The 24117-nt window shown below is 38.1% G+C and overlaps 1 protein-coding gene and 1 long non-coding RNA gene across 2 annotated transcripts; both read left to right on the plus strand.

Moving 5' to 3' along the window:
• The first annotated feature begins 24 nt into the window (after positions 1 to 24).
• LOC147310758 (uncharacterized) lies at positions 25 to 10159 on the plus strand. Its single transcript, XM_086267452.1, has 18 exons — positions 25 to 57; positions 274 to 375; positions 1256 to 1327; positions 1496 to 1597; positions 2479 to 2550; positions 2719 to 2820; positions 3708 to 3779; positions 3948 to 4049; positions 4937 to 5008; positions 5177 to 5278; positions 6152 to 6223; positions 6392 to 6493; positions 7364 to 7435; positions 7604 to 7705; positions 8577 to 8648; positions 8817 to 8918; positions 9791 to 9862; positions 10031 to 10159. The coding sequence occupies exons 1-18, from the start codon at positions 25 to 27 to the stop codon at positions 10157 to 10159; spliced, it is 1554 nt and encodes a 517-aa protein (XP_086123578.1).
• Positions 10160 to 16893: 6734 nt separating this feature from the next.
• On the plus strand, positions 16894 to 17749 carry LOC147310759 (uncharacterized). The gene is made up of 3 exons (XR_015125346.1): positions 16894 to 17106; positions 17185 to 17241; positions 17674 to 17749. It is a non-coding gene; the product is annotated as an uncharacterized LOC147310759 (long non-coding RNA).
• Positions 17750 to 24117: the final 6368 nt, after the last annotated feature.

Here is a 24117-nt window from a genome sequence, read left to right on the forward strand (position 1 = left end):
TTAAATTTTGTCCCTCGAAGATAAATGGGCCCTAGTGACAGTTCGTTGCTGCTACAGGTGATTGTTTTACTCCTTTAGCAATGGCTTAAAAAATAAAGAAATCACACTGACTATTTGTCTCTTAATCATAGGGCCTTAAATTCTCTATACATGACAGTGAATATTTTAAAGACAATAGCTTGAAACTTATCTTTCTCATACAGTTTATTTAATGTTTCAAAATCCTCTTCAAAAATGCACTGTATATTCATTTTCTATCTGTTACACACGAAGACGGAGACCAGCCAGATTCAGAAGACTGTGAGCTGCCTAAAGCCGCAACCAAACAGCTTTCCAAACAATGATCTGGACCTGAAACATCCAGAGCCTGAAAGGGTAAATATAATCCAGTGTACCACTTAATGAACTAATAATTTAATCTATCATCATTCTTTATGGATGCTGTGTGTGTGTGTGTTTGGCAGTCACCTGGGTGTGATGTGATTTACATGGACCGTGGCTTGTAGGTCCTTTTCATTGTTTCAAAGTGCAAGTCTGGATAACATCTGAGTGTGTGTGTGTGTGTGTTAACCACCCAAATGTGACTTAGGAGGACCACACTGTTATTGGGGGACTCCGTCAAAGTTTGCTTCATGGTGACATCACTCTGGTTTTAGGAGGGGTCTTCTCGTATGTCTTGACAGTTTGACCTACAGCATGCAGAACTGACTGCATGTGCTTTGTTTCTATGTTGAAATTTTTTGAAACTCAGGCTTGAACATTAAGATAGATAGTACTATACAACTTCTTAACTTGTTTTAGGCACTTTTTACTGCTTTAGTGCATGGGCTCTCTCTGGCTGTGTACTCTGGCTTCTTCCCACAGTCCAAAGATGTAGCTTATGGGGTTAGGTTAACTGGTGATTCAAAACTGCCCTTTGGTGTGAATGCAAATGCTTGTCCTTCCATGTTAGACTGGTGATCTGTCCAGGTTGTACTGCCCTATGGTAGCTGGTATAGGCCCCAAAACTGCTACCCCACAATCCTGATAAGGATAAGTGGAAGAGGATGGATGATTGCAAAGGAATCAGTTGTTAATTATTGTAGCCAGTATTTTTTTCAGAAGAAAACATTTCTTGAGTGGAAAGCCCCCCCCCCCCCCCCCCCCCCCACACACACACACACATGCAAATTAAAAACAGAAGCACAGGCCTGCCCAGTACAGTTGCAAGAAGAGCACTTGGTCTAATCTTTGTGCCATCTTTTCTTTGTTGCAGGATCTTGATGAAGAAATGCCTCAGCAAGGCTCAGAAGCCATGCATTCTTCTTCAGTGCAAGATTTTGAAGAGGTAACATTGACCTAGGACAGATTTTAATGAATGTTTCTCATGCACGATGTGTACCTTACGCTATTTGCCGATAGTGAAATGGTCTATTCATCCTCTTGAGTGATGCATTTTTAGTAACTGTCAGATTACTGTTCTTTTGTCTTCATTCTCTATCTGTTACACACGAAGACTGAGACCAGCCAGATTCAGAAGACTGTGAGCTGCCTAAAGCCGCAACCAAACAGCTTTCCAAACAATGATCTGGACCTGAAACATCCAGAGCCTGAAAGGGTAAATATAATCCAGTGTACCACTTAATGAACTAATAATTTAATCTATCATCATTCTTTATGGATGCTGTGTGTGTGTGTGTTTGGCAGTCACCTGGGTGTGATGTGATTTACATGGACCGTGGCTTGTAGGTCCTTTTCATTGTTTCAAAGTGCAAGTCTGGATAACATCTGAGTGTGTGTGTGTGTGTGTTAACCACCCAAATGTGACTTAGGAGGACCACACTGTTATTGGGGGACTCCGTCAAAGTTTGCTTCATGGTGACATCACTCTGGTTTTAGGAGGGGTCTTCTCGTATGTCTTGACAGTTTGACCTACAGCATGCAGAACTGACTGCATGTGCTTTGTTTCTATGTTGAAATTTTTTGAAACTCAGGCTTGAACATTAAGATAGATAGTACTATACAACTTCTTAACTTGTTTTAGGCACTTTTTACTGCTTTAGTGCATGGGCTCTCTCTGGCTGTGTACTCTGGCTTCTTCCCACAGTCCAAAGATGTAGCTTATGGGGTTAGGTTAACTGGTGATTCAAAACTGCCCTTTGGTGTGAATGCAAATGCTTGTCCTTCCATGTTAGACTGGTGATCTGTCCAGGTTGTACTGCCCTATGGTAGCTGGTATAGGCCCCAAAACTGCTACCCCACAATCCTGATAAGGATAAGTGGAAGAGGATGGATGATTGCAAAGGAATCAGTTGTTAATTATTGTAGCCAGTATTTTTTTCAGAAGAAAACATTTCTTGAGTGGAAAGCCCCCCCCCCACCCCCCACCCCCCCCACACACACACACATGCAAATTAAAAACAGAAGCACAGGCCTGCCCAGTACAGTTGCAAGAAGAGCACTTGGTCTAATCTTTGTGCCATCTTTTCTTTGTTGCAGGATCTTGATGAAGAAATGCCTCAGCAAGGCTCAGAAGCCATGCATTCTTCTTCAGTGCAAGATTTTGAAGAGGTAACATTGACCTAGGACAGATTTTAATGAATGTTTCTCATGCACGATGTGTACCTTACGCTATTTGCCGATAGTGAAATGGTCTATTCATCCTCTTGAGTGATGCATTTTTAGTAACTGTCAGATTACTGTTCTTTTGTCTTCATTCTCTATCTGTTACACACGAAGACTGAGACCAGCCAGATTCAGAAGACTGTGAGCTGCCTAAAGCCGCAACCAAACAGCTTTCCAAACAATGATCTGGACCTGAAACATCCAGAGCCTGAAAGGGTAAATATAATCCAGTGTACCACTTAATGAACTAATAATTTAATCTATCATCATTCTTTATGGATGCTGTGTGTGTGTGTGTTTGGCAGTCACCTGGGTGTGATGTGATTTACATGGACCGTGGCTTGTAGGTCCTTTTCATTGTTTCAAAGTGCAAGTCTGGATAACATCTGAGTGTGTGTGTGTGTGTGTGTTAACCACCCAAATGTGACTTAGGAGGACCACACTGTTATTGGGGGACTCCGTCAAAGTTTGCTTCATGGTGACATCACTCTGGTTTTAGGAGGGGTCTTCTCGTATGTCTTGACAGTTTGACCTACAGCATGCAGAACTGACTGCATGTGCTTTGTTTCTATGTTGAAATTTTTTGAAACTCAGGCTTGAACATTAAGATAGATAGTACTATACAACTTCTTAACTTGTTTTAGGCACTTTTTACTGCTTTAGTGCATGGGCTCTCTCTGGCTGTGTACTCTGGCTTCTTCCCACAGTCCAAAGATGTAGCTTATGGGGTTAGGTTAACTGGTGATTCAAAACTGCCCTTTGGTGTGAATGCAAATGCTTGTCCTTCCATGTTAGACTGGTGATCTGTCCAGGTTGTACTGCCCTATGGTAGCTGGTATAGGCCCCAAAACTGCTACCCCACAATCCTGATAAGGATAAGTGGAAGAGGATGGATGATTGCAAAGGAATCAGTTGTTAATTATTGTAGCCAGTATTTTTTTCAGAAGAAAACATTTCTTGAGTGGAAAGCCCCCCCCCCACCCCCCACCCCCCACACACACACACACACACATGCAAATTAAAAACAGAAGCACAGGCCTGCCCAGTACAGTTGCAAGAAGAGCACTTGGTCTAATCTTTGTGCCATCTTTTCTTTGTTGCAGGATCTTGATGAAGAAATGCCTCAGCAAGGCTCAGAAGCCATGCATTCTTCTTCAGTGCAAGATTTTGAAGAGGTAACATTGACCTAGGACAGATTTTAATGAATGTTTCTCATGCACGATGTGTACCTTACGCTATTTGCCGATAGTGAAATGGTCTATTCATCCTCTTGAGTGATGCATTTTTAGTAACTGTCAGATTACTGTTCTTTTGTCTTCATTCTCTATCTGTTACACACGAAGACTGAGACCAGCCAGATTCAGAAGACTGTGAGCTGCCTAAAGCCGCAACCAAACAGCTTTCCAAACAATGATCTGGACCTGAAACATCCAGAGCCTGAAAGGGTAAATATAATCCAGTGTACCACTTAATGAACTAATAATTTAATCTATCATCATTCTTTATGGATGCTGTGTGTGTGTGTGTTTGGCAGTCACCTGGGTGTGATGTGATTTACATGGACCGTGGCTTGTAGGTCCTTTTCATTGTTTCAAAGTGCAAGTCTGGATAACATCTGAGTGTGTGTGTGTGTGTGTGTTAACCACCCAAATGTGACTTAGGAGGACCACACTGTTATTGGGGGACTCCGTCAAAGTTTGCTTCATGGTGACATCACTCTGGTTTTAGGAGGGGTCTTCTCGTATGTCTTGACAGTTTGACCTACAGCATGCAGAACTGACTGCATGTGCTTTGTTTCTATGTTGAAATTTTTTGAAACTCAGGCTTGAACATTAAGATAGATAGTACTATACAACTTCTTAACTTGTTTTAGGCACTTTTTACTGCTTTAGTGCATGGGCTCTCTCTGGCTGTGTACTCTGGCTTCTTCCCACAGTCCAAAGATGTAGCTTATGGGGTTAGGTTAACTGGTGATTCAAAACTGCCCTTTGGTGTGAATGCAAATGCTTGTCCTTCCATGTTAGACTGGTGATCTGTCCAGGTTGTACTGCCCTATGGTAGCTGGTATAGGCCCCAAAACTGCTACCCCACAATCCTGATAAGGATAAGTGGAAGAGGATGGATGATTGCAAAGGAATCAGTTGTTAATTATTGTAGCCAGTATTTTTTTCAGAAGAAAACATTTCTTGAGTGGAAAGCCCCCCCCCCACCCCCCACCCCCCACACACACACACACACACATGCAAATTAAAAACAGAAGCACAGGCCTGCCCAGTACAGTTGCAAGAAGAGCACTTGGTCTAATCTTTGTGCCATCTTTTCTTTGTTGCAGGATCTTGATGAAGAAATGCCTCAGCAAGGCTCAGAAGCCATGCATTCTTCTTCAGTGCAAGATTTTGAAGAGGTAACATTGACCTAGGACAGATTTTAATGAATGTTTCTCATGCACGATGTGTACCTTACGCTATTTGCCGATAGTGAAATGGTCTATTCATCCTCTTGAGTGATGCATTTTTAGTAACTGTCAGATTACTGTTCTTTTGTCTTCATTCTCTATCTGTTACACACGAAGACTGAGACCAGCCAGATTCAGAAGACTGTGAGCTGCCTAAAGCCGCAACCAAACAGCTTTCCAAACAATGATCTGGACCTGAAACATCCAGAGCCTGAAAGGGTAAATATAATCCAGTGTACCACTTAATGAACTAATAATTTAATCTATCATCATTCTTTATGGATGCTGTGTGTGTGTGTGTTTGGCAGTCACCTGGGTGTGATGTGATTTACATGGACCGTGGCTTGTAGGTCCTTTTCATTGTTTCAAAGTGCAAGTCTGGATAACATCTGAGTGTGTGTGTGTGTGTGTGTTAACCACCCAAATGTGACTTAGGAGGACCACACTGTTATTGGGGGACTCCGTCAAAGTTTGCTTCATGGTGACATCACTCTGGTTTTAGGAGGGGTCTTCTCGTATGTCTTGACAGTTTGACCTACAGCATGCAGAACTGACTGCATGTGCTTTGTTTCTATGTTGAAATTTTTTGAAACTCAGGCTTGAACATTAAGATAGATAGTACTATACAACTTCTTAACTTGTTTTAGGCACTTTTTACTGCTTTAGTGCATGGGCTCTCTCTGGCTGTGTACTCTGGCTTCTTCCCACAGTCCAAAGATGTAGCTTATGGGGTTAGGTTAACTGGTGATTCAAAACTGCCCTTTGGTGTGAATGCAAATGCTTGTCCTTCCATGTTAGACTGGTGATCTGTCCAGGTTGTACTGCCCTATGGTAGCTGGTATAGGCCCCAAAACTGCTACCCCACAATCCTGATAAGGATAAGTGGAAGAGGATGGATGATTGCAAAGGAATCAGTTGTTAATTATTGTAGCCAGTATTTTTTTCAGAAGAAAACATTTCTTGAGTGGAAAGCCCCCCCCCCCCCCACACACACACACACATGCAAATTAAAAACAGAAGCACAGGCCTGCCCAGTACAGTTGCAAGAAGAGCACTTGGTCTAATCTTTGTGCCATCTTTTCTTTGTTGCAGGATCTTGATGAAGAAATGCCTCAGCAAGGCTCAGAAGCCATGCATTCTTCTTCAGTGCAAGATTTTGAAGAGGTAACATTGACCTAGGACAGATTTTAATGAATGTTTCTCATGCACGATGTGTACCTTACGCTATTTGCCGATAGTGAAATGGTTTATTCATCCTCTTGAGTGATGCATTTTTAGTAACTGTCAGATTACTGTTCTTTTGTCTTCATTCTCTATCTGTTACACACGAAGACTGAGACCAGCCAGATTCAGAAGACTGTGAGCTGCCTAAAGCCGCAACCAAACAGCTTTCCAAACAATGATCTGGACCTGAAACATCCAGAGCCTGAAAGGGTAAATATAATCCAGTGTACCACTTAATGAACTAATAATTTAATCTATCATCATTCCTTATGGATGCTGTGTGTGTGTGTGTTTGGCAGTCACCTGGGTGTGATGTGATTTACATGGACTGTGGCTTGTAGGTCCTTTTCATTGTTTCAAAGTGCAAGTCTGGATAACATCTGAGTGTGTGTGTGTGTGTGTGTGTTAACCACCCAAATGTGACTTAGGAGGACCACACTGTTATTGGGAGACTCCGTCAAAGTTTGCTTCATGGTGACATCACTCTGGTTTTAGGAGGGGTCTTCTCGTATTTCTTGACAGTTTGACCTACAGCATGCAGAACTGACTGCATGTGCTTTGTTTCTATGTGGTTTGAAACTCAGGCTTGAACATTAAGATAGATAGTACTATACAACTTCTTAACTTGTTTTAGGCACTTTTTACTGCTTTAGTGCATGGGCTCTCTCTGGCTGTGTACTCTGGCTTCTTCCCACAGTCCAAAGATGTAGCTTATGGGGTTAGGTTAACTGGTGATTCAAAACTGCCCTTTGGTGTGAATGCAAATGCTTGTCCTTCCATGTTAGACTGGTGATCTGTCCAGGTTGTACTGCCCTATGGTAGCTGGTATAGGCCCCAAAACTGCTACCCCACAATCCTGATAAGGATAAGTGGAAGAGGATGGATGATTGCAAAGGAATCAGTTGTTAATTATTGTAGCCAGTATTTTTTTCAGAAGAAAACATTTCTTGAGTGGAAAGCCCCCCCCCCCCCCCACACACACACACACATGCAAATTAAAAACAGAAGCACAGGCCTGCCCAGTACAGTTGCAAGAAGAGCACTTGGTCTAATCTTTGTGCCATCTTTTCTTTGTTGCAGGATCTTGATGAAGAAATGCCTCAGCAAGGCTCAGAAGCCATGCATTCTTCTTCAGTGCAAGATTTTGAAGAGGTAACATTGACCTAGGACAGATTTTAATGAATGTTTCTCATGCACGATGTGTACCTTACGCTATTTGCCGATAGTGAAATGGTTTATTCATCCTCTTGAGTGATGCATTTTTAGTAACTGTCAGATTACTGTTCTTTTGTCTTCATTCTCTATCTGTTACACACGAAGACTGAGACCAGCCAGATTCAGAAGACTGTGAGCTGCCTAAAGCCGCAACCAAACAGCTTTCCAAACAATGATCTGGACCTGAAACATCCAGAGCCTGAAAGGGTAAATATAATCCAGTGTACCACTTAATGAACTAATAATTTAATCTATCATCATTCCTTATGGATGCTGTGTGTGTGTGTGTGTGTGTGTTTGGCAGTCACCTGGGTGTGATGTGATTTACATGGACTGTGGCTTGTAGGTCCTTTTCATTGTTTCAAAGTGCAAGTCTGGATAACATCTGAGTGTGTGTGTGTGTGTTAACCACCCAAATGTGACTTAGGAGGACCACACTGTTATTGGGGGACTCCGTCAAAGTTTGCTTCATGGTGACATCACTCTGGTTTTAGGAGGGGTCTTCTCGTATTTCTTGACAGTTTGACCTACAGCATGCAGAACTGACTGCATGTGCTTTGTTTCTATGTGGTTTGAAACTCAGGCTTGAACATTAAGATAGATAGTACTATACAACTTCTTAACTTGTTTTAGGCACTTTTTACTGCTTTAGTGCATGGGCTCTCTCTGGCTGTGTACTCTGGCTTCTTCCCACAGTCCAAAGATGTAGCTTATGGGGTTAGGTTAACTGGTGATTCAAAACTGCCCTTTGGTGTGAATGCAAATGCTTGTCCTTCCATGTTAGACTGGTGATCTGTCCAGGTTGTACTGCCCTATGGTAGCTGGTATAGGCCCCAAAACTGCTACCCCACAATCCTGATAAGGATAAGTGGAAGAGGATGGATGATTGCAAAGGAATCAGTTGTTAATTATTGTAGCCAGTATTTTTTTCAGAAGAAAACATTTCTTGAGTGGAAAGCCCCCCCCCCCCCCACACACACACACACATGCAAATTAAAAACAGAAGCACAGGCCTGCCCAGTACAGTTGCAAGAAGAGCACTTGGTCTAATCTTTGTGCCATCTTTTCTTTGTTGCAGGATCTTGATGAAGAAATGCCTCAGCAAGGCTCAGAAGCCATGCATTCTTCTTCAGTGCAAGATTTTGAAGAGGTAACATTGACCTAGGACAGATTTTAATGAATGTTTCTCATGCACGATGTGTACCTTACGCTATTTGCCGATAGTGAAATGGTTTATTCATCCTCTTGAGTGATGCATTTTTAGTAACTGTCAGATTACTGTTCTTTTGTCTTCATTCTCTATCTGTTACACACGAAGACTGAGACCAGCCAGATTCAGAAGACTGTGAGCTGCCTAAAGCCGCAACCAAACAGCTTTCCAAACAATGATCTGGACCTGAAACATCCAGAGCCTGAAAGGGTAAATATAATCCAGTGTACCACTTAATGAACTAATAATTTAATCTATCATCATTCCTTATGGATGCTGTGTGTGTGTGTGTGTGTGTGTTTGGCAGTCACCTGGGTGTGATGTGATTTACATGGACTGTGGCTTGTAGGTCCTTTTCATTGTTTCAAAGTGCAAGTCTGGATAACATCTGAGTGTGTGTGTGTGTGTTAACCACCCAAATGTGACTTAGGAGGACCACACTGTTATTGGGGGACTCCGTCAAAGTTTGCTTCATGGTGACATCACTCTGGTTTTAGGAGGGGTCTTCTCGTATTTCTTGACAGTTTGACCTACAGCATGCAGAACTGACTGCATGTGCTTTGTTTCTATGTGGTTTGAAACTCAGGCTTGAACATTAAGATAGATAGTACTATACAACTTAACTTGTTTTAGGCACTTTTTACTGCTGGTAGTGTATGGGCTCTCTCGCTGTGTACTCTGGCTTCTTCCCACAGTCCAAAGATGTAGCTTATGGGGTTAGGTTAACTGGTGATTCAAAACTGCCCTTTGGTGTGAATGCAAATGCTTGTCCTTCCATGTTAGACTGGTGATCTGTCCAGGTTGTACTGCCCTATGGTAGCTGGTATAGGCCCCAAAACTGCTACCCCACAATCCTGATAAGGATAAGTGGAAGAGGATGGATGATTGCAAAGGAATCAGTTGTTAATTATTGTAGCCAGTATTTTTTTCAGAAGAAAACATTTCTTGAGTGGAAAGCCCCCCCCCCCCCCCACACACACACACACACACATGCAAATTAAAAACAGAAGCACAGGCCTGCCCAGTACAGTTGCAAGAAGAGCACTTGGTCTAATCTTTGTGCCATCTTTTCTTTGTTGCAGGATCTTGATGAAGAAATGCCTCAGCAAGGCTCAGAAGCCATGCATTCTTCTTCAGTGCAAGATTTTGAAGAGGTAACATTGACCTAGGACAGATTTTAATGAATGTTTCTCATGCACGATGTGTACCTTACGCTATTTGCCGATAGTGAAATGGTCTATTCATCCTCTTGAGTGATGCATTTTTAGTAACTGTCAGATTACTGTTCTTTTGTCTTCATTCTCTATCTGTTACACACGAAGACTGAGACCAGCCAGATTCAGAAGACTGTGAGCTGCCTAAAGCCGCAACCAAACAGCTTTCCAAACAATGATCTGGACCTGAAACATCCAGAGCCTGAAAGGGTAAATATAATCCAGTGTACCACTTAATGAACTAATAATTTAATCTATCATCATTCTTTATGGATGCTGTGTGTGTGTGTGTTTGGCAGTCACCTGGGTGTGATGTGATTTACATGGACGAAGTTTATTAGTTGATATCTGCAACTGAATTGAAAACACACCTTTCCAACTGTCCAAAACAAATAAATGTTGCAATATTTTGCTAACAGTGTCACAATCATCGTCTGGTGTGCACAACAATATCATCTTTGGACAAGTGCATTCAGTGTGTGGGACTGGTTTCCTCCCTCAAGTGGCTTGGCTATAAGTGCAAAGGTGAGGCATTTAGTGAATAGGTACATTATATAGTAAAAAGCATTAATGGAGTTCAACAAGTTAAGACTAGCTGAAATGAACACTGCTCCCTTTTTAATTAATGGGTGGTCACGTCTAATTAAAGAAATGTAGTATTACCTCATTGGTGCAGGACCTTGTAAAAATGGTATACTTGGGATTGTCCTCAATTCCCCATTCCATAACATAAACTGCTCAAAATAATAAAGGGAACACTTAAACAATGCGATGTTACTCCAAGTCAGTCACACTTCTGTTATATCAAACTGTTCACTTAGGAAGTAACACTGACAACCAGTTTCACATGCTGTTTTGCAAATAGAGTAGACAACAAGTGGAAATTATAGTCAATTCACCATAATAAAGGACTGGTTCTGCAGGTGGTGACCACAGACCACTTCTCAGCACTTATTCTTTCTGGCTGATGTTATGGTCACTTTTGAATGCTGGCGGTGATTTCATTTTAGTGGTAGCATGAGACAGTCTACAACCCACACAAGTGGCTCAGGTAGTGCAGCTCATCTAGCGTAGCACATCAATGTGAGCTGTGGCAAGAAGGTTTGCTGTGTCTGTTAGTGTAGTGTCCAGAGCATGGAGGTGCTACCTGGATGTGGAGTAGGCCATAGGAGGGCAACAACCCAGCAGCAGGCCTTAAATAGTAAAACTATGTACTATAATTTCCAGTATTTGCTCTGTTTTTTGTCATATCTCGTTGTTAATGTGAGGTTTTTGGGGGGGTTGTATGTGTTTGGTTTTTTTGGTTTTTTTCCCCCACAATTTCTCAGATGAAATTGCATTAAGTGATGCTGAAACAAAGGACAGTGAGAGTGAATCAGATGATGATGACACATCACTCACAATGTCGGCGTGTGGCACCAGTGAGCCTGTACATGCAGTAGCTGATTCCACAAACACAGCGCAGCCCCAAGACACTGTAGATTGTGGTAAGTTACCACTAGCTTGGTTTCTGTGGATAAAATGTTTGTTACAAATATTAAAACTTAATCAAATTGTGTAATCAGCAGATGAAGGACTACTCACAATGCCTGCAGCAAGTGAGACTGCTGCTCCCTCTGAAGGTAAGGGGTGCAGTTGGTTCTCGAAGCTTATTATTGTTTCATCACTTTGCAACATATGGCAAACTGCAGAGTGGTGGCAAAAAGTCACTTGGATGAGTGACAAAATGTTTCTCCCACTGAAAACGCTACGTCCAGATTAACAGAATCAACGTTTTGGGATTTACTTACCTGGATGATTGAGCATGCATCAAGAGACTTTTATTCAACTTTTTATTCAGTCTTTTATTCACAGCGGAACACTAAATGTTGTCTCATTTTAGAAATTTGATAAATTTTCAAACAGAATTTTAGCTCGTTTTGATATTGATGGTAGCAACACATTTCAGAAGTTAGTACAGGGTAGCATCCATTCTTTTAACAAGCAAATGTTTTTTGTTTTTTTTGTTTGGTTTTTTGTTTGTTTTAACTACTACTACTTTATATATCTTCCAGAGAAAAATGCTGCTCAATCCCACAATTCCCGAAGAGCTCCCAAAAACATGTGGTCCAAGGCTGAGGTTGCTGCAGTGATGAGGCATTTGAAAGACCACATAAACGAAGGGAAACTAGCCACCAAAAATGAATGCAGTCATTGCAAATTGGTAGAAGATCCGGTGTTGGCAGGAAGAACAGTTCAAAACATAAGAGATTTTGTAAGAAACAGAGGATTAACTGCAAAAAGGCAGAAAAAAATGAACTAAAATAACTGTTTAGAGAGCTGTGGTTTTACATCTTGGTCAGATTGCCAATTGTTGTTAACACTGATGTTCTGTTTAAAGAAAAAAAAGTTCTTGTTAAATACAGAAGTAGTTTGTATTTCATAATTTTTACATTTAATTTATTTAGGGTTTTTTTTGACGGGTTATATTTAAAATAAAAAATTATAAATGCATATTTTCTCCCCTTAATATTTACCTTTAAACTATTAAAATTCATTTTAAATGTTTTTAATTTTTCTGTTTTCTATATTTTTATATTTCTGTGGGAAGCGTGGGCATTTTTGTCCATAGATTTCTTTTTTTATTTATGGTTAAAATTAATGTTCAGATCCAAGAACACTAATAAAATGATGTTCCAGTAATCCTGTGTCCTGTCAGATGTGTATTCATGGTAATGATGAGCTATTTAAATATTACATCATTGTCCCTTTAAAGACCCAATATTGCTTTTTTTGGACCTCATAAAACACATTGTTGTCAAGTGGACAATGTCTCCAGAAAACACAATAGAGTCTGGTTGGTGTGTATCAGTGTATCTAGACTTCTATAGGGAGTGTATGAGGTCTGAAGTGACCCAAATTTTTTTCAGATTTTTTCGAACACTTTAACCTCGCTCCCTTGGCTCTAAGTCCTTTCAAAAGGGTAGTCCACTTAAACCACCACCGGGCGGATTGACGTAGTATAGTCCCGCCATACCACATAGACCCGTATGTGTGTGTGTGTGTGTGTGTGTGTGTGTGTGTGTGTTTAGTGGGAGAGAGAGAACCCTACCCTTATTTGGCAGCATGTCATTGTAGGATTTAAATTGAATATAGTTAGACTGATTGACTGGATTAGAGCCTGTGTTTGTGTGTCCCTCTCTGCATTTCTGTTTCAATATGCCTCCATATTTGTAATTTTCTAAGTTATTGCTATTCTGCTAAATCATAGTATTTCTGGTACTTTTCGGTACTTGTGCTAAATACAGTATTTCTGCTAAATTATAGTATTTCTGCTTTATTATACTATTTGTGCTAAAACATAGTATTTCTACTAAATGTAGTATTTATGCTTTTTATACTATTTGTGCTAAATTATAATATTTCTGCTTTTTATACTATTTGTGCTAAAACATAGTATTTCTACTAAATGTAGTATTTATGCTTAATCATACTATTTCTGCTTTTTATAGGATTTGTGCCTAATCATGCTATTTCTGCTTATTATAGGATTTGTGCTTAATATAGTATTTCTGCTAAATTATAGTATTTCTGCTTTTTATAGTATTTGTGCTAAAACATAGTATTTCTACTAAATGTAGTATTTATGCTTAATCATAGTATTTCTATATATTTCTGCCAGGTCCCCAGGCAGCCAATCCTCTGTGAGGACTTAGACATTCAAATTTTCAAATCAGGGCCTGCACGGTTTCCCAGCCAATCATATATGTGTCCTGAGGCATTCAAATTTGCATATTGGGGCCTTCATGGCTTCTAAGCCAGCCAATCATATCTGAGGGCTGAGGAATTCAAATCCACAAATCAGGGCCTGCACGGCTTCCCAGGCAGCCAATCATATATGTGGCCTCAGGCATTCAAATTTGCATATTGGGGGAATTCGTGGCTTCTAAGTCAACAAGTCATCCATGTCGTATATCTCTAAAAATTCACATTTTAATGATAAATTGTTAACACTGGAAGATTCCCCCATCTCTTCTGAACAAAACGGTGTAAGAATGACCGCTCTAGCCCCTACGGTTTGGAAATTATGGTCATTTGTTTGAGGGGAGTCCTCACTATGAGAAATAGGCTGCAATAATCCTGTGCCTCTCTCTGCTGCGTGTGTAAAAAGAGGCACATGTTTTGGCGGGAAAAAGTACACAGGCTCTCTGATTGGTGGATTCAAATTCAGCAGCTCCCAGGCTGACCTAGAAACTTACTTCTCTCTCCCTGTGCATTTTTTTGCTGATTTTTTCATTTAACAAGTATATTTGAGGGACCCTCAGCATGTTCAGCATTTTTTCAGCTGTCGATTTTGCTTTTCCAATTTTTCTGTTTAACTTATTACTATTGTGCTAAATCATACTGTTTCTGCTATTTCATAAGATTTGTGCTTAATATAGTATTTCTGCTTTTTATAGAATTTGTGCTTAATATAGTATTTCTGCTTTTTATATGATTTGTGCTTAATATGGTATTTCTGCTAAATTATAGTATTTCTGCTTTTTATAGTATTTGTGCTAAAACATAGTCTCAATTTAAAATTACAATATTCATAGTTCATCACAGTGTCTCTGGTAAATCACAATATTTCTGCTCTGTTGTACTATTTTTCTAAATCATAGTGTTTCTGTAATGTTTAAGTATTTTTGGCTAAATATATTCTTTCTGTTATCTTATACTATTTCTCCTAAATTCTTGTATTTTTGAGAAGTTATCATGTTTCTGGTAAGTTACAATATTTCTGCTAAATTCTGCTATGCTATTGTATCTCTGCCAAGTATTATGTTTCCTCTAAGATATTGCAGTTCTGCTAAGTTATTCCATTTTAGCAAACTTCTTTTGCTTCTGCAAAGTTTTTACAATTTCTGCAACTTTTCAGCTTTTTCAGCTACTTTTTGCATACAGCTTCAGCTTTAAGCATCCACACTGCATTTTCGCAGGAAATGCAAATTTTTCTAGTTATTATTATTATTATTATTCTTCAAGTTGCTCATTTTTCGTCCTTTAACTACTTCCACAATTTTTGTGCTATTTTCACCGTTCAAATTTTAAACTATTCTGCTATTTCTGCTAATTTGCGCTATGATTTTTGCTATTTTTTGCTATTATACTTTTTAAAATATTAAGCTTTTTTCCTTTAATTTGTCCCATTGAAATGAATGGAAAACTTCCAAAATTCTGCTAAATTTTGCTTGTTTTTGAAACTTAACTACTTCCTCATACTTTCGCCTAGAAAAACCATTCAAACTTTAAAATGTTCACAAATTATTGGGCTATTCATGTATGATTCAGCTTTTTCAAATCTTTTACCATTTTACTTTTATGCCTCTTAAAGTTTTCAGTTGCAAAATTGTGATTTTTCACAAAATACATGCGTTGTTATGGTTGCTATGCTCTTGGCTTCCAGTGTGTCACTGAAGGTTTTGCAATTTTCACTTCATGTCCGAACAACTTCTTGCTACTTGCTCAATTTTCACTCAACTTCCACAAATTATACATCAAAACGTAGGTATTTTTGCTGGCTTTCAGAAAATGTCACTATCATTGTTGTGGGATTTATAGAATTTTCGCAAATCTCCTCAGACCAACACAAGGTCTCAAAACTCTCCATATAAAGTCAATGGAGAGCTTGTTCAAAATCATCTCTGGATTTCTGTAATGAGAGGCATATTCGAATCGTCATATCTCCTTAACGAAGCGACTTTAAGACATGAGGCTTGTCCCCGAATATCTTCAGACACCCCTGACGCTCACAATTCAAGAATTTCTTTCTCACCTATTACCGTTCTGAAATGAGTTGGACTTGTTTGAGGGTAGGAAATTCGTCCGTCGCTCAGATTTCTTCAGATTTCAAACTGTGGAAATGAACCACTTTTTTCTCTCGTCATAACTTTTTGTTGGATTTCCACAGAGACCTGAAAATTTCTATGACTGTTCACCAAAGCCTGCTGTCTCTTACGGTGAAAGAATGATATCGATACTCCAAATAGATTTAGAGTTAGAAAGCGTTGTTTGAGGGCAAGTCAAGGCAGTTTTTGCTTAGCTCTGCTCAGTTATGGTCCATTAGAAGTCAAATATCTTTAATAATTCATATTTTAATGATAAATTGTTAACACTGGAAGATTCCCCCATCTCTTCTGAACAAAACGGTGTAAGAATGACCGCTCTAGCCCCTACAGTTAGGAAATTATGGTCATTTGTTTGAGGGGAGTCCTCACTATGAGAAATAGGCTGCAATAATCCTGTGCCTCTCTGTCCTGCGTGTGTAAAAAGATGCACCTGTTTTGGCGGGAAAACGTAAACAGCCACTCTGATTGGTGGATTTAAATTCGGCAGCTCTCTCCCTCTGTGTGTGTGTGTGTTTGTGTGTGTGTGTGTGTGTGTGTGTGTGTGTGTGTGTGTGTGTGTGTGTGTGTGTGTGTGTGTGTGTGTTTAGTGGGAGAGAGAGGACCCTGCCCTTATTTGGCAGCATGTCATTGTAGGATTTAAATTGAATATAGTTAGACTGGTTGACTGAATTGGATCTTGTGTGTGTGTCTCTCTGTGCATGTGTGTTTCCTCATGTGTACATATTTGTTATTGTGTGGCTGTCATAAATTTTTTTGCAGATTTTTGTCATTTAACAAGTATATTTGAGGGACCCTCAGCATGTTCAGCATTTTTTCAGCTGTCCATTTTGCTTTTCCAATTTTTCTGTTTAACTTATTACTATTGTGCTAAATCATACTATTTCTGCTATTTTAAAAGATTTGTGCTTAATATACTATTTCTGCTTTTATAGGATTTGTGCTTAATATAGTATTTCTGCTTTTTATAAGATTTGTGCTTAATATAGTATTTCTGCTAAATGTAGTATTTATGCTTAATCATATTATTTCTGCTTTTCATAGGATTTGTGCTTAATATAGTATTTCTGCTAAATTTAGTATTTCTGATTAATTATAGTTTTTGGGGGGGTTGTATGTGTTTGGTTTTTTTGGTTTTTTTCCCCCACAATTTCTCAGATGAAATTGCATTAAGTGATGCTGAAACAAAGGACAGTGAGAGTGAATCAGATGATGATGACACATCACTCACAATGTCGGCGTGTGGCACCAGTGAGCCTGTACATGCAGTAGCTGATTCCACAAACACAGCGCAGCCCCAAGACACTGTAGATTGTGGTAAGTTACCACTAGCTTGGTTTCTGTGGATAAAATGTTTGTTACAAATATTAAAACTTAATCAAATTGTGTAATCAGCAGATGAAGGACTACTCACAATGCCTGCAGCAAGTGAGACTGCTGCTCCCTCTGAAGGTAAGGGGTGCAGTTGGTTCTCGAAGCTTATTATTGTTTCATCACTTTGCAACATATGGCAAACTGCAGAGTGGTGGCAAAAAGTCACTTGGATGAGTGACAAAATGTTTCTCCCACTGAAAACGCTACGTCCAGATTAACAGAATCAACGTTTTGGGATTTACTTACCTGGATGATTGAGCATGCATCAAGAGACTTTTATTCAACTTTTTATTCAGTCTTTTATTCACAGCGGAACACTAAATGTTGTCTCATTTTAGAAATTTGATAAATTTTCAAACAGAATTTTAGCTCGTTTTGATATTGATGGTAGCAACACATTTCAGAAGTTAGTACAGGGTAGCATCCATTCTTTTAACAAGCAAATGTTTTTTGTTTTTTTTGTTTGGTTTTTTGTTTGTTTTAACTACTACTACTTTATATATCTTCCAGAGAAAAATGCTGCTCAATCCCACAATTCCCGAAGAGCTCCCAAAAACATGTGGTCCAAGGCTGAGGTTGCTGCAGTGATGAGGCATTTGAAAGACCACATAAACGAAGGGAAACTAGCCACCAAAAATGAATGCAGTCATTGCAAATTGGTAGAAGATCCGGTGTTGGCAGGAAGAACAGTTCAAAACATAAGAGATTTTGTAAGAAACAGAGGATTAACTGCAAAAAGGCAGAAAAAAATGAACTAAAATAACTGTTTAGAGAGCTGTGGTTTTACATCTTGGTCAGATTGCCAATTGTTGTTAACACTGATGTTCTGTTTAAAGAAAAAAAAGTTCTTGTTAAATACAGAAGTAGTTTGTATTTCATAATTTTTACATTTAATTTATTTAGGGTTTTTTTTGACGGGTTATATTTAAAATAAAAAATTATAAATGCATATTTTCTCCCCTTAATATTTACCTTTAAACTATTAAAATTCATTTTAAATGTTTTTAATTTTTCTGTTTTCTATATTTTTATATTTCTGTGGGAAGCGTGGGCATTTTTGTCCATAGATTTCTTTTTTTATTTATGGTTAAAATTAATGTTCAGATCCAAGAACACTAATAAAATGATGTTCCAGTAATCCTGTGTCCTGTCAGATGTGTATTCATGGTAATGATGAGCTATTTAAATATTACATCATTGTCCCTTTAAAGACCCAATATTGCTTTTTTTGGACCTCATAAAACACATTGTTGTCAAGTGGACAATGTCTCCAGAAAACACAATAGAGTCTGGTTGGTGTGTATCAGTGTATCTAGACTTCTATAGGGAGTGTATGAGGTCTGAAGTGACCCAAATTTTTTTCAGATTTTTTCGAACACTTTAACCTCGCTCCCTTGGCTCTAAGTCCTTTCAAAAGGGTAGTCCACTTAAACCACCACCGGGCGGATTGACGTAGTATAGTCCCGCCATACCACATAGACCCGTATGTGTGTGTGTGTGTGTGTGTGTGTGTGTGTGTGTTTAGTGGGAGAGAGAGAACCCTACCCTTATTTGGCAGCATGTCATTGTAGGATTTAAATTGAATATAGTTAGACTGATTGACTGGATTAGAGCCTGTGTTTGTGTGTCCCTCTCTGCATTTCTGTTTCAATATGCCTCCATATTTGTAATTTTCTAAGTTATTGCTATTCTGCTAAATCATAGTATTTCTGGTACTTTTCGGTACTTGTGCTAAATACAGTATTTCTGCTAAATTATAGTATTTCTGCTTTATTATACTATTTGTGCTAAAACATAGTATTTCTACTAAATGTAGTATTTATGCTTTTTATACTATTTGTGCTAAATTATAATATTTCTGCTTTTTATACTATTTGTGCTAAAACATAGTATTTCTACTAAATGTAGTATTTATGCTTAATCATACTATTTCTGCTTTTTATAGGATTTGTGCCTAATCATGCTATTTCTGCTTATTATAGGATTTGTGCTTAATATAGTATTTCTGCTAAATTATAGTATTTCTGCTTTTTATAGTATTTGTGCTAAAACATAGTATTTCTACTAAATGTAGTATTTATGCTTAATCATAGTATTTCTATATATTTCTGCCAGGTCCCCAGGCAGCCAATCCTCTGTGAGGACTTAGACATTCAAATTTTCAAATCAGGGCCTGCACGGTTTCCCAGCCAATCATATATGTGTCCTGAGGCATTCAAATTTGCATATTGGGGCCTTCATGGCTTCTAAGCCAGCCAATCATATCTGAGGGCTGAGGAATTCAAATCCACAAATCAGGGCCTGCACGGCTTCCCAGGCAGCCAATCATATATGTGGCCTCAGGCATTCAAATTTGCATATTGGGGGAATTCGTGGCTTCTAAGTCAACAAGTCATCCATGTCGTATATCTCTAAAAATTCACATTTTAATGATAAATTGTTAACACTGGAAGATTCCCCCATCTCTTCTGAACAAAACGGTGTAAGAATGACCGCTCTAGCCCCTACGGTTTGGAAATTATGGTCATTTGTTTGAGGGGAGTCCTCACTATGAGAAATAGGCTGCAATAATCCTGTGCCTCTCTCTGCTGCGTGTGTAAAAAGAGGCACATGTTTTGGCGGGAAAAAGTACACAGGCTCTCTGATTGGTGGATTCAAATTCAGCAGCTCCCAGGCTGACCTAGAAACTTACTTCTCTCTCCCTGTGCATTTTTTTGCTGATTTTTTCATTTAACAAGTATATTTGAGGGACCCTCAGCATGTTCAGCATTTTTTCAGCTGTCGATTTTGCTTTTCCAATTTTTCTGTTTAACTTATTACTATTGTGCTAAATCATACTGTTTCTGCTATTTCATAAGATTTGTGCTTAATATAGTATTTCTGCTTTTTATAGAATTTGTGCTTAATATAGTATTTCTGCTTTTTATATGATTTGTGCTTAATATGGTATTTCTGCTAAATTATAGTATTTCTGCTTTTTATAGTATTTGTGCTAAAACATAGTCTCAATTTAAAATTACAATATTCATAGTTCATCACAGTGTCTCTGGTAAATCACAATATTTCTGCTCTGTTGTACTATTTTTCTAAATCATAGTGTTTCTGTAATGTTTAAGTATTTTTGGCTAAATATATTCTTTCTGTTATCTTATACTATTTCTCCTAAATTCTTGTATTTTTGAGAAGTTATCATGTTTCTGGTAAGTTACAATATTTCTGCTAAATTCTGCTATGCTATTGTATCTCTGCCAAGTATTATGTTTCCTCTAAGATATTGCAGTTCTGCTAAGTTATTCCATTTTAGCAAACTTCTTTTGCTTCTGCAAAGTTTTTACAATTTCTGCAACTTTTCAGCTTTTTCAGCTACTTTTTGCATACAGCTTCAGCTTTAAGCATCCACACTGCATTTTCGCAGGAAATGCAAATTTTTCTAGTTATTATTATTATTATTATTCTTCAAGTTGCTCATTTTTCGTCCTTTAACTACTTCCACAATTTTTGTGCTATTTTCACCGTTCAAATTTTAAACTATTCTGCTATTTCTGCTAATTTGCGCTATGATTTTTGCTATTTTTTGCTATTATACTTTTTAAAATATTAAGCTTTTTTCCTTTAATTTGTCCCATTGAAATGAATGGAAAACTTCCAAAATTCTGCTAAATTTTGCTTGTTTTTGAAACTTAACTACTTCCTCATACTTTCGCCTAGAAAAACCATTCAAACTTTAAAATGTTCACAAATTATTGGGCTATTCATGTATGATTCAGCTTTTTCAAATCTTTTACCATTTTACTTTTATGCCTCTTAAAGTTTTCAGTTGCAAAATTGTGATTTTTCACAAAATACATGCGTTGTTATGGTTGCTATGCTCTTGGCTTCCAGTGTGTCACTGAAGGTTTTGCAATTTTCACTTCATGTCCGAACAACTTCTTGCTACTTGCTCAATTTTCACTCAACTTCCACAAATTATACATCAAAACGTAGGTATTTTTGCTGGCTTTCAGAAAATGTCACTATCATTGTTGTGGGATTTATAGAATTTTCGCAAATCTCCTCAGACCAACACAAGGTCTCAAAACTCTCCATATAAAGTCAATGGAGAGCTTGTTCAAAATCATCTCTGGATTTCTGTAATGAGAGGCATATTCGAATCGTCATATCTCCTTAACGAAGCGACTTTAAGACATGAGGCTTGTCCCCGAATATCTTCAGACACCCCTGACGCTCACAATTCAAGAATTTCTTTCTCACCTATTACCGTTCTGAAATGAGTTGGACTTGTTTGAGGGTAGGAAATTCGTCCGTCGCTCAGATTTCTTCAGATTTCAAACTGTGGAAATGAACCACTTTTTTCTCTCGTCATAACTTTTTGTTGGATTTCCACAGAGACCTGAAAATTTCTATGACTGTTCACCAAAGCCTGCTGTCTCTTACGGTGAAAGAATGATATCGATACTCCAAATAGATTTAGAGTTAGAAAGCGTTGTTTGAGGGCAAGTCAAGGCAGTTTTTGCTTAGCTCTGCTCAGTTATGGTCCATTAGAAGTCAAATATCTTTAATAATTCATATTTTAATGATAAATTGTTAACACTGGAAGATTCCCCCATCTCTTCTGAACAAAACGGTGTAAGAATGACCGCTCTAGCCCCTACAGTTAGGAAATTATGGTCATTTGTTTGAGGGGAGTCCTCACTATGAGAAATAGGCTGCAATAATCCTGTGCCTCTCTGTCCTGCGTGTGTAAAAAGATGCACCTGTTTTGGCGGGAAAACGTAAACAGCCACTCTGATTGGTGGATTTAAATTCGGCAGCTCTCTCCCTCTGTGTGTGTGTGTGTTTGTGTGTGTGTGTGTGTGTGTGTGTGTGTGTGTGTGTGTGTGTGTGTGTGTGTGTGTGTGTTTAGTGGGAGAGAGAGGACCCTGCCCTTATTTGGCAGCATGTCATTGTAGGATTTAAATTGAATATAGTTAGACTGGTTGACTGAATTGGATCTTGTGTGTGTGTCTCTCTGTGCATGTGTGTTTCCTCATGTGTACATATTTGTTATTGTGTGGCTGTCATAAATTTTTTTGCAGATTTTTGTCATTTAACAAGTATATTTGAGGGACCCTCAGCATGTTCAGCATTTTTTCAGCTGTCCATTTTGCTTTTCCAATTTTTCTGTTTAACTTATTACTATTGTGCTAAATCATACTATTTCTGCTATTTTAAAAGATTTGTGCTTAATATACTATTTCTGCTTTTATAGGATTTGTGCTTAATATAGTATTTCTGCTTTTTATAAGATTTGTGCTTAATATAGTATTTCTGCTAAATGTAGTATTTATGCTTAATCATATTATTTCTGCTTTTCATAGGATTTGTGCTTAATATAGTATTTCTGCTAAATTTAGTATTTCTGATTAATTATAGTTTTTCTACTAAATCATAGTACAGTATTTCTGCTTTTTATGGGATTTGTGCTAAAACAAAGTATTTCTACTAAATGTAGTATTTATGCTTAATCATACCATTTCTGTTTTTTATAGGATTTGTGCTTAATATAGTATTTCTGCTAAATTATAGTATTTCTGCCAAATTATAATATTTGTGCTAAAACATAGTCTTAATTTAAAATTACAATATTCATAGTTCATCACAGTGTCTCTGGTAAATCACAATATTTCTGCTCTGTTGTACTATTTTTCTAAATCATAGTGTTTCTGTAATGTTTAAGTATTTTTGGCTAAATATATTATTTCTGTTATCTTATACTATTTCTCCTAAATTCTTGTATTTTTGAGAAGTTATCATGTTTCTGGTAAGTTACAATATTTCTGCTAAATTCTGCTATGCTATTGTATCTCTGCCAAGTATTATGTTTCCTCTAAGATATTGCAGTTCTGCTAAGTTATTCCATTTTAGCAAACTTCTTTTGCTTCTGCAAAGTTTTTACAATTTCTGCAACTTTTCAGCTTTTTCAGCTACTTTTTGCATACAGCTTCAGCTTTAAGCATCCACACTGCATTTTCGCAGGAAATGCAAATTTTTCTAGTTATTATTGTGTGGATGCTTAAAGCATCCACACTATTGAGTTCCTGTTTCTCTTTATTCTTTATTATTATTATTGTGTGGATGCTTTAAGCATCCACACTATTGAGTTCCTGTTTCTCTTTATTCTTTATTTTTATTATTGTGTGGATGCTTTAAGCATCCACACTATTGAGTTCCTCTTGGGACTTCCGTACACTTTTTGGCACTTAACTACTTCCACAATTTTCAGCCGATTTTCACCGTTCAAATTTTAAAATATTCTGCTATTTCTGCTAATTCCTGCTATGTCTTTTGGTATTTTTCACTATTATACTTTTTAAAATATTAAGCTTAATTTGTCCCATTGAAATGAATGGGAAACTTCTGCAATTCTGCTAAAATTTGCTTGTTTCTGAAACTTAACTACTTCCTCATATTTTCACGTAGAACAACCATTCAAACTTTAAAATGTTCTCAAATTATTGGGCTATTCAGGTATGATTCAGCTTTTTCAAATCTTTTACCGTTTTACCTTTATGCCTCTTAAAGTTTTCAGTTCCAAAATTGTGATTTTTCACAAAATACATGCGTTGTTATGGTTGCTATGCACTTGGCTTCCAGTGTGCCACTGAAGGTTTTGCAGTCTTCTCTTCATGTCCGAACAACTTCTTGCTACTTGCTCAATCTTCACTCAACTTCCACAAATTATACATCAAAACATAGGTATTTTTGCTGGGTTTCCGAAAATGTCACTATCATTGTTGTGGTATTCATAGAACTTTCGCAAATCTCCTCAGACCAACACAATGTCGGAAAACTCTCCATATAAAGTCAATGGAGAGTTTGTTCAAAATCACCGCTGCATTTCTGTAATGAGAGGCATATTCGAATCGTCATATCTCCTTAACGAAGCAAAGTTAAGACATGAGGCTTGTCCCGGTA

This window comes from Aulonocara sp. 'chitande type north' Nkhata Bay, linkage group LG16 (assembly GCF_057382095.1).
Source record: "Aulonocara sp. 'chitande type north' Nkhata Bay isolate Kocher_YH1m ecotype deep benthic linkage group LG16, A_spYH_male_GT1.1, whole genome shotgun sequence".
Taxonomy (NCBI): domain Eukaryota; kingdom Metazoa; phylum Chordata; class Actinopteri; order Cichliformes; family Cichlidae; genus Aulonocara; species Aulonocara sp. 'chitande type north' Nkhata Bay.